We start from the raw sequence: 11,363 nt of genomic DNA, 5'->3' as shown, positions 1-11,363 counted from the left end.
CCGGCGCGTCCCCGGCCCGGCCCGGCAGCCCGGTGGGCGCTCGGAGCCGCTCAGCCCCGCAGTGGCTCGGGACCGATGCTATGAGAGGGAAGCGAGCCGGACGCGCAGAGCTGCAGGAGGGCGTCGGATGCGCGGCCGGTCCGGGGACCGGGATCTGTCTCCGGCTCGCCTTGCCCTCTGGTGATCGTTTGGCTCTGTTCGCAGCCCTGCCGTTCCTCGGAGGAGACGGGCGCCTCTGAGAAGAGCCATCGGTGTCGTGTGCGTGTGGAATATCTGCAGACATGACTGCGCGGAGGAGATTCAAGTCGCTGCTCCTGCTTCTGGTGCTGCTGGTTCTGTGCGCGGGGCTCCTCACTGCAGCGAAGGGTAAGACGGTCTCGCTTGCTACCGGGGAGGTGGGCGAGCCCTCCGAGGCCCCGCTGGCCAACGCAACTGTGTGTACGGAGGAGGGCAGGGTACCCGGGCGCTGGCGTCTGCCGGGGGTTCTCCATCACGGACGCTGGGGGAAGGCAGTGCCCGAGAGCCGGGCTTCCATCTCCTTCTTCCCACCCTCGTCTCCCCCGCCTCTCCTTCCCTTCGCTCGGCTGGCACGACATGCTGCCTTTCTCGGCGGTGTGGGTTGTTGGGGAGCAAGGAGCCAGACCCGAGTTGGGCTGAAACTGCGCTGTGGCGGGCGATGTTGCCTGCTTAGAGATGTGGCCCAACGGGTCTGGGTGGCTGGGGTGGTTCCCGGGACTTTCCCCGGACCCCGAGCGTCTGGGAAAGTGGCCCGGGCGAAGCCAGCCTCGCAAGTTCTGGCTCTCCAGGGGTTTGGGGGAACCAACAGGCGAACCTCCCGCTGCCCAGGCTCCCCGCACCCTTGCACCCACTCGGCCGTCCCTTCTTCCCCCTCCAGCGGACTCGGGGGGTGACGAGGAGCTACCTCCGTAAGGTCGCCCCCGCCTCCCTCTCCCTGGACTTCGCTCCTTGCAAGTTGGAAGGAGCTGGCAAGGTGCGTGGAGAAAGTGGGGAGACCTGGCTGGGGTTGACCCTCCGTCGTATTCGCCGTGGTCACGGCGCTCTACCCCTTGCTACCTCTGGTCAAGAGAAGGGTTTTCCCTGGGTCAGTCCCGGGGCTTGGAGCTCTGTGAACTTGGTTTTCTCCTTGAAACGAGTTAGGGAATGTTTTCCTCTAACTAGCCTACAGGCTGCAATCGCGGGGCTGGCAATAGCTCCCGCACTTGTCTATTCTCTGGGAAAGAAAACAAGCTCCCTCTTGATTCAGGGAGAAGGAAGGGAGGAGGGAGAGAGAGGGGAGAGAGAGGGGATATTGATTGATTTTCACATTGGAAAGTACCTGCCCCCATTTCCTCATTTCGGCCTCCTTGGATGCTCCTCCTATCCATCAACACCCCATCGTCCCGCTCCTGGGAATATCTATATCTATATAGATTTTTTTCCCTCTTTTCCTTTCTAAAGGCTGCTGTCAAATCTTGAGTGTGTGTGTGTGTTTTCTAATGGCCATTTGCCTCTTTCCCCACATAGAATCCCCCCTTTCCTCTCTAGATTCTTCCATCTTTTTTTCCCACCCATTTTCTATTCCTTCCGTGTTCCAGATTCCAGGGTGATTGACAAGGCGAAGGAGGACTATCTCTGTTTCCATTAGGAAACTCCAGATGGGCCTGGCCTGGAGAGAGATGGAAAGAATGGCAGATTAGTCTTCCCCTCCTGGCTGCTCTTCTCCAGCCGGCGTCCAGGGCGGGTTGAGAGCCGGCCGCTAGGCGCCAGACCTCCACTCACGCACTACACCCCTACGAAAGGGTGTCTGAGGGAATGCACCCCAAAATCTCAGGGAGCGAAGTGTTTGGCGTTAGTCGCCTGAGCTTCTGGTCTCTCGGAATCGGGGACCTTCCTGCAGACACCTACGCTCTGCCCATGGGCCCAGCTCGGACCAGACGCCCCGCCTTGGGCGCCACTGCTGGAGATGGTGCTGAGGCGCGGGCGGCGAAGCAGGGGCGGAACGGTAGCGGCCTTGGGTCGTGCTGGCCTGGGTGGGAACAGAGAGGCGATGCAGGGAAAGTCGAGGGTTACCCGCGGGAAGTGCGTGTGGGGATTTTCTCGGGTCCGGGAAAGGGCCTGCGGACAGGACCTGGCTTTGCCTAGCCAAGTCCCTGCGTGGAGAGGAAACACCTGCTACGCAACTCAGCAGAACTTCCCACCCCTTTCCTCTGCACTCAAAGTCCAGCTGTGCCCGGGGCCGCCTCCTTCCCCAGGCAGGCAGCGCAGCCTCCGAGCGCATTCTCGGTTCCCCGTGGTTCCGCGCGCCCCGAGCGCCCTTCCCCCGCAATTAGCAGGGGTTGCTGCGTGGAGACAGCGGCGGCAGCCCTGCCGGAGATGCTTAGTAATCCGCACACGTGTGCAGGGCGGATTCCGCCCCCTCGCGGGTGGGCCGAGGCAGTCGCCCGGGGCTGGGAGGGAGGGTGTGCACCGGAACGCCTTGGGCCGGGGCCGCTGGGGCAGATCCTGGGGGGTCATCAGATAAGGGCGCAAAGTCCCGGGCGCCCGGAGCCTGGAGGAGCTGCGGCGGGGAGGAGAGCGCCTCCTGCGCCCTGGGGGTCCCAGGTCGGGGATGTAGAAGCCAAGAAGTGGAGTCCAGGGTCCCAGGCCCCCGGCGCGCGCTGCGTGAGAGTAGGGTGTGCGTGTGTGTGTTTGCGCGTGGAGGGGACCGGGCGACCGCGCTCACTGCGCTATTGAGAGACCTAGGTTGCGGCGGGTGCGCGACGCTCCTGTATCACCCCGGCGGGGCCCGCGGGGCTGGGGCCGCGTTTTCTCTGAGCCCGAAGGGTCAAGTGCGAGCGCAAGTGGCCGCGTGGGAGCTGGCTGCAGGCAGGAGGCTGGTGACGCCAGCCCCGGAGTCGCCCTGAGAGCGCTCTCACAGCTAGGGCGGGGTCACATTCCCCCTGCCGAGCGAAGCCCTGGTGGCCAAGGTCGGGCCTCGGCCCCAGGGCTTGGGGCCCCAGGGTGCTTGGAGCCGTGGGGCTTCCCCGTGGAGGTGCGCCTGGAGCATCGCGCCGGCCGCCGCTGCGGGAGAGCGCGGCGTGCGCCCAGGTGGCGGCTCCCGTTGTGTCGGAGGCAGGAGGAGAGTTTCTGATGCGTGGGGTTTAATTCGTGACCTGTTTGCGGAGTCGTGAGAGGCTGCAGGCGGCTGCAGCTGCGGTCATTAGAACCTGGTTCCGTCACTGCCCGGGTCATCAGCTTCAGCTGATCCTGCTTTAGGCTTCGGTGCAACCTTGGGGGTTCCCGGAGTTCAGTTTGGATGCCCTTTTTATTTTTGATCACTAATATTGTAAAGGTCGAGCCCCAGATGTGCATACCTCCTCAACAACAGCACCTTCCCAGGGACGGCGGGGAGGGAGGAAGGCGTTGAGAGTTTGCATCTAGCGAGCAGGCGGCATAACTCATTCCGTGTGCTCTCAGATTTGCACCCTTATCTGGGGCTGATCTCCTGGCTGTTTGTGTGCACAAAGTTTGCTTTGCTTTTCAGTTGTTTCTTGTGTATGTGCAGCGACGAGAATGCAGTGATTTGCCAGCATTACTCAGAAAGTGTCCTAAAAAAGGAGCACAGAACAGTAGCTCCATGGTCTCTGGTAGGAAGCCTGGGAGGGAAAGGTGGGGTGCGCAGCCACATTCCTAGTTCTAACAGTCACTGACCCACCCAGCAAAGAGATGCAAGCGTGCATTACCAGATTTTCACAGCAACCGTGTAACTCAACACACACACACCCACACATGCCTTCCCCACTCTGTGAGCTTCTAGATGAGTTACCTTGTTAACAATTCATATCACCAAGAAGGATGCTGAGCCCTTACGTTTGCGGGCCACATTGCTTTATGGCTGAGCAGCCCCACATGTACTCTGTCCTGGGGAAGCCAGGAGCTCCTGTGACTAAATGGCTTTCACAGAACCTGCCCCCCCCCCATACCTTATATACTAAAAGGTGGGTCTTATAAAGGGAAGGTAAGATTTTCTCATTCGCAATTTCCTTAGCAAATCATGGGTATTATTATTACTATTAGCAGGGGATTAAGTTTTTGTTTTGTTTTGTTTTTCCATGAAGAGCTGTTCAGGCAAAAGCTCTGGTTCTTCCTGAGGACCATTATGCTTTCCGTTTGGGATTTTAAATCTGTGAAAAGGTAAGTGAAGGGAAAGCTTTCTTCCAAAGTGTCAGGCTTTGTAAACTTGAATAGTGGGACAATGAAATCCCAGTAAACAAGGCAGAGGAGAGAATAGCATGTGGTAAAATGGTCTTGGACCCCCCCCCCCCCCCCCCGCCTCAAGCATCTCCGCTCACACAGGCCCCAGGAAAGGGCATCTCTGTCTGTTTACCGGCTTCCCCCTGGCCAAGCGTGCTTGGTGAGACCCTGCCGCAGGTACGCACGCGCGCGCGTCTGTGTTCCTACAGCAAACCCAGCTTCTCCTGAGGGCAATGCCTCCGTAGTTCCCAGTTTATTGTCTCAAACAAACACCAACAGTGCTTCGAAAATGTCAAGAAAATGGTTCAGCTTCCTTTAAGAAATAGATAAACAGAGGCTCAGTGGCCGGTTAGAGCTCATTGCAGACGATACAGCAAATCCAGTGTAGACATTTCTAAGCTGTCAAAATGCAAATGGCATATTAAATACTCGGCGCTCTGCTGAATTCTAAATGGGTCTCCGGTAGGTTTTCTGCTGAGCTCATAGTGAGAACAAGCCAGCGAGTCTCGCATACCTGCACTTTAAGCTGCACTTTCCCCTTTGGCCTTTTATGTTTCTTCTCCTTTGTTTCACTTCCCTCTAGACCTAAGAAGTTGAACAGGTATCCTGCCCAGAAGAGATGACAGAGCTGTATGGGCTTATTTTAGTTGCATGTGTTGAGCTAATAAATCAGAGGCAGACATCTGGGTCAAGGTATAGATGTGCTACTTCCTACCATACGAGTGCCTTTGGGCCGAGGGCCATAGGGTTGCTGGGCCGGCAGCGATAAGGGATAGACTCAGACCAGCTCTACTCCATGTTCTAGCCACTGCAAGGACCAGAGATGGGAATTGTTTGAAACGCTAGAACTGGCTTGGCTGTACCACCTGAAGGAAAGGCATAAATACTTCGGTTGGGCTGAGACTAATTAGTCCTAAAGGAAATCCACCCTTTGACCTTGCCTTCAGCTGCCCAGCCCTGTGCTTAGCTCGCTGGATGTCCACTTCAGGACAACCGATCAGTGTGCAAACTGGACAACCCTATTCAGGTCCTTGCCTGAGTGCGAGGAAGTAAGCCTCTTCCACAATGACTTCAAGATGTCCTTGCTTTTGACTAATTATCTACGTTTGAGGTGGAATTTACTCCCTAGTACTGAGGTTGATGAGTGACAGAATTAAAATTCCTACTCTATAAAAATACAATCCAAGAAGACGGTTTCATTGAACTCCTTAAAATGGACTGAGGGTAGGATTTTGTGAGAACAACACTCACCTTGTTGCAGTTTTGCGGGGTTTTTTTGTTTTGTTTTGTTTTGTCTTCGTCTTCCCCAGCACAGCAACCTAGCAACCTCTAATGGGTGGACTAGGGAGGAAAATGCCACTATAGCTTTAGGGAAGTTACGTCATCTCTCTTCCTCCCCAACATCTTCATTCTAGCTGGGTGAGAGGTTCATCATCCACTAGGCCCACTGCCTCATTTAACAAAACCTACTCCTGCATGTATTACAAACATTCTGCTGAGAAATCACATCCCAAGAATTAACTTGATTTAGAGTCCGTGTTACTTTGACCTACAGCGGCCACGTTTATCTCCAGCTAAAACTTATTTAATGAATGCAAAAAGCATGTCGGCATGGGCCACTATTAAAAAGAGCTCCTATATCTTATGTCTCATACATTTCGCAATTTACTCATCGAAACGCTCCTGCCTTATCTTATACTAGCGTTAGCTTGGGGAAAGTTGTAAAGGGGAAAGGGCTATGTCTGTAGTACCATTCCCTCCAAATATATGTAGGATGAAAGGGATCCATCTTGATACTGACAGTCTGAATATTTCCAGTTTTCTACCTTAATATTAAGAAGCTTAATGTAATTTTGCCCCATTATTAGTAAAATAATAAATCATGAAGAATGCTTTGTGCTTTAAAAATTACCCTTGTTACTGAAGTGAGATCAAAGGAAGCATAGTCATGGAGAGGTCAAGTCGTTGGTGGCATTTCCGGGTTTTTTCACCCATGAGTCGCTTTTAGAATATTGCAGCTGGAGATAAGATATTGGCCTGATTCTTGGTCTTATGCATTTTGGAAACCCTCCACCTCAATAAAATTCAAGAAAAACTAATACGGCCGTAGATATCACAGACGAACCTCCACCTTTTGTCTGAATGAGCGAGGTACCTGTAAGCCACATGAGTCGCAGTGGAATCAGAGCCGCTTTTGAGAATTTGAAACATTTCCCCACAATTTTACTGTGGCAACCTGTTTTTTTTTTATACTAAACATGTCACCTTTATCATGGTAGATGTTGGCTTTATGACCATGATGTAGAATGTTTGAGTAGTCTTTTGCAAACTCTGTGTGCGTAAGAATCCCTGGAGGTCTTGTTTAAATGCAGTTTTAAAGGCCTCTTTTCCCCAAGTGATTGGCAGTAAATGGGTTTTGGGTGGTGTCAGAAATCTGCATTTATATGTGCATATATGTTATCTTTATCTACCAATCCTTTTCCCTTTCAATAAAAGGCATCAGAATCTAATAACCTATTCATTGAGACTTCACAGGCTAATTAGGCTATTGTATATTTCAAGATGAATATATGATATTATGAAATTGTGCAAATATTTCAGAAGATTTCTTCTTTATCATTAGGACCTCCATCATCGGTGTTCATCATTCTATGCTGTCTTTAATCTTTTTTTTTTTTTTTAATGGTTTTACAGCAAAGATGAGATTCAAGCTCCTTGTCCATAATATTTATATTATGGGATGACTTCAAGGGATAATTATACTCTTTCATATAAAAATACTGTGTGAATGAATGATTTTATTTTTTTTCTTTTACTGCTTAGTGTACTCTGATATGATTAATGTTATGTAAGAAAGAGCTAAATGTGAGATTAAAATTAGAATTATTTAGGGAGTGATCTCTGATGAATTAAAAGCCTTTGAAATTAATTGTGAATTCTAAGCAGTCATTTTCCAGATGCCTGGTGAATCCCTATGCCTTTATTCAGAGAAACTTACTTATTTCTCCTCTTGTTTTTAATAGAAAGTGTCTTTATTGATCTTTTACGAGTGAGTAATTTTCTACATGGAGTTGATATTCATGGGAAATTCGTAGGGGATTCTCTCCGTTGATGTTCCTCTAAAATTCCACATCCTTGACAGGACTGTGCTGCTTACTCTTGTGCCTGATGCCTCTCTGAGTGGATTGTCACCTCTTTTTTCTATCAGTAAGTTGATAATTAAGACCACAAACCTTGGGGCACCTGGGTGGCTCAGTGGGTTAAGCCTCTGCCTTCAGCTCAGGTCATGATCTCAAGGTCCTGGGATCGAGCCTCACATCGGGCTCTCTGCTCGGCGAGGAGCCTGCTTCCTCACCTCTCTCTCTCTGCCTATTTGTGATCTCTCTCTGTCAAATAAATAAATAAAATCTTTAAAAAAAAAAAAAAAAAAAAAAAGACCACAAACCTTTGACTTTTATGCAGACGGTTTCATCTTAAGAGTAACAGAAAGTTAAACACAGCTCATTCTTATGAAAATAGGTTCTGCTGGAGCTAAGGATATTCACTTTTCTTTCACAGGATGGACCAGGGCAGTATTGTTCAGAGGCCGTCAACAATTTTTGTCTCCGTGTTTCAAACTATTCCTTTTTATGGTGAGGAAAGTGGTGTACTTTGATGTATAATACAGCTGTGGATAGTTAAGACTTGAAGGGAATGATTGGCACTTCATGAAGAAAAGAAGAGGGACCCTAACAACATAAGAAAGGTCACATTTTTACAAGAAATTAACTAAATTGAGCAGATACTTCCCTTTATGCTCTAGAAATGTAAATTTCTTCAGCATCAATCTGGCATTTCTTGTGCTGTCTCATTCTTTCCCTCCTTTCTCTGCAAAATATAATTATTGTGAACAACCGAAGACAAATCCAGCATTTGGATTTTATTTTGTTTGTGGTGTTGGCTGTGTCCACGTAGGTGCAGGTTACCTGCTCAAGATGCCTGCTCCATTTTCCATGGAAACAATATGAAATTTTCGGACTATAATAAATCCCAAGGTTTAAAAAAAAAAAAAAATCCCAAGGTTTTTTGTTTGTTTGTTTGTTTGTTTAATTTGTAAGTGGTATCAAGAGAAAGTCAAGTGAGGTAAATCACCTTGTTACCGTTAGGTGGCATTATCTTTTATTGCTCTATTTAAGTATCTGGGAAGAACTACTATCGTTTGTGCGATATGTCTGTTACCATCCTAAACAATGAGGACCTGAGAGTCCCAGAAGAGATTTGGGAAGTCTAGACTCTTAAAGAGAATTATAGTAGTAATTCTGTTCTCTTGAAGAGTCATGGTGTGTACCAACCAGAATAACTCAATTCTATATAACTGAAGTGCATGAGTTCTTTACTATTTAGCTACAAACATTACTGATGAAGATGCTGAATCGGTGCTGCCCTCAAGGAGCTTTCACTGTCACTAAAAGCTACAACAAAACCCTCAAGTTATTGACTTAACGGGTATGTGTTCCAATATTGGTCTGGGGTACACACAGCAAATGCCCTGCCCATCTGAGAGAGGGGCTCCTGGAGGGGGTGGAATGTTGGTCCAGCCTCGAAGAGTGGAAGAGGAAGGAGACAGGGACAAAGAGAGAATGAGGGTGTTGAATGAGAAATGGGTTTTTTTCCCCCAAAAAGCAGTGAGGGTCAGGTTAAGTGTCAAGCAGTGTAGATGAGCCTCTAAGTATCGCTGCTTCTCAGAAATTCTTCCACGGCTCCTGAAAGCTGAAAGCCCAAAAGCAGAGGAGTGTAGACGACTGTCCTGGGACGATTCCTGAAACTGGCGCACGTGCAGCTCGCTGGAAGCCTCGCCTCTTTTCCTCACACAACCTGTGGGTCAGCCTCTTGTCTGGACTAGGGTTGTGTGTCTGGGAATACTTTTGTCCTTTCAAAACTTTTTCCTGGTTCCATGAGCGATGCTCTTACTGTTGTGTTGTTGTAATGACTCCCGGGAAAATGATAGCGACGGAGCATCGGGTGTGTGTGTTGGTGGGGCAGGGGCATGTTTCGGTGACTGGTGGTCACGGGTATTGATGCCGCACGTACTGTATGTATTTCTACGCAAAACGGTGTGCTTCCCCCAGACTCACTGCCCAGTCCTTTATAATCGTGCTTCAGTCTCTCTGTGCGGCTCTCTCTGTGCTTCCTGTCAGTGGATTCACTCCAACCGAATCCGTGTAATGCATACCCTGAGTTCACCTTTGCTCCCCTATATCTCAAGCCCACTCAGCCTCCCCCCCAGGTTCCTCACCCATATTTGACCACCCAATCTCTCTGTCTTCTACATTTCTTGGTCACTAAACCGCATTTTGCCATCGCCAATCATAACACAGAACACCGTGAGTGTAGGATCTTCAGAAAAAGTATTGCTTGTTTGCTGGTTTTGTTTCTGTTTGTTGGCATCATTCTTACTTTGTAAGTTTAAAGTCCCACACAATTAATTAAAAGGCACTCTTCCAACTCTCAAACTATTGCAGTGTTTCTTTAGACGTTCATTCACGGTTTCGTCAATGAATAAACAAATGTTCTCATAGATGTGGTTCTGTCCATTTTTTAAAGTGGGTCAAATGAATGTGCTGAAAATGTTTTTTGAAAAGCCTCCTCGAAAACAGGTGACCTATGGACAGTACCAGAAGCGACCTCCTCAAGTGAAATGCATGATGATTTATTCATTCACATACTGAGACTAGAACTTGTCAAAATAACTAACTTTGAAACCCTATAGCCAAATTACCATTTTGCTGTGCTTATTTGATTCATTTGTTTCTTTTCATAATTGTTTCTCTTTATATACAAAGTAACTTGTCTAGGCTATTTGCTTTTTTCTCTCCTAGTGATAATAATTTAATGATATTAGAGCTGGTACAGCAGATATGTCAGCTTACAATTGTCATTTTGATCTTCATGACTATTTCATGTCTCAGCTTTTTAATTTAAAAGAATTACATAAGACGATTATGGAACAAAGAAGAACTTATCAGTCTCTTTCTTTTACCGCCGCAACTGCAAAATTACGTTTCCCGTGTTCTTTCGTGACAACAACAGAACCAGAAGGGACACCTTGTCACGTATTTAAAAGGTGACGGGTCTTCAGACCCAAAAGTACAGAGACTATAGCCACACCAAACTTTGGGGCATGATTTATACCTCCTAGGCTATGTGTTTTTCTTTCAGTTTTATGAGAGTTGGACAGTATGAGGCCGTTAAAGAAGTGTCGGTAAAAATAAATAAATAAATAAATAAGTAAATAAATAACATAAAGTGTTATATGACAAGCTGAAGTGACTATGCTTTCTTCTGTGAGATGGCTTCTCTTTCATATTTAAGGACAGATCCTGTGGCTAGGAGGTAAAAAATGTGTAAGTTCGAGCTATGGTGTTGCTTACTGCAGCCTTAAAATCCGAGCATGAGATTTGAGCCGCTTTTTTATGCCTGTTATTTTCAATGTATTTTATTTTTTCCTTTAATTCAAAAATTATTTGAGTCTAGTTGACATACCACATTACATCAGTTTCAGGTGTACAACCGTGTGTTTCAGCTTCTCCATACGTTCTGCTGTGCTGACCACAAGTGTAGCTACCATCTGTCACCATCCAATGCTATTACAACCCCACTGACCATATTATTTTTATGCCTTTTAATGACTAGTCATCCTTTGGTCCAAATTAAGGAGGGATAGGGACAGAATGCCAAGGGCATTTAGAGCAAGATCACATTATGTTGTCTTCTGTTCCCCATGTTTCTCCTCTCTACAGGACCTGACGCCCCCAGGAATAGTTAAAAGCTAGAAAACAGAGTTATGAAGGACAAATTGGAGGGGAAGTCCATCTCACTACTCTTTGCATTAGCTGTCTAATCGCTGTGTAACATGATTATCACAAACCCAGCTGCTGACCCAGCATACATGTAGAATCTTACCTTCCTGGTGGTCGGGGGGTCTGTGCATAGCTGGGTTGGGGCTCACGAGCTATCATCAAGGTCTGGGCTGGGGCTTCATTCTCATCTGGAGCTCGGCTGGGGACAGACCCAGTCGTAGCATGACTCAGGAGCTGGCGGGATTTCATTCCTTGTGGTTGTAGGGCTGAGAGCTTAAGTTTATTGCTGGC

At 48.3% G+C, this 11,363-nt stretch overlaps 1 protein-coding gene across 1 annotated transcript in view; it reads left to right on the top strand.

The window, feature by feature from the left end:
• Positions 1 to 281: 281 nt before the first annotated feature.
• The window catches only part of CSMD1 (CUB and Sushi multiple domains 1), a gene marked incomplete at both ends in the record, with an annotated part of 1,981,616 nt that continues 1,970,534 nt past the window's right edge, over positions 282 to 11,363 (top strand). The window contains one exon of the mRNA XM_080796866.1: positions 282 to 366. Coding sequence (XP_080652992.1) covers positions 282 to 366 — 85 coding nt within the window. The remainder of the gene's footprint in view (positions 367 to 11,363) is intronic.

Source organism: Martes martes (genome assembly GCF_963455335.1).
Source record: "Martes martes genome assembly, chromosome: 2".
Lineage (NCBI taxonomy): Eukaryota > Metazoa > Chordata > Mammalia > Carnivora > Mustelidae > Martes > Martes martes.
The sequence above is the reverse complement of the archived record's forward strand: the minus strand, read 5'-3'. Positions and strand labels throughout refer to the sequence as shown.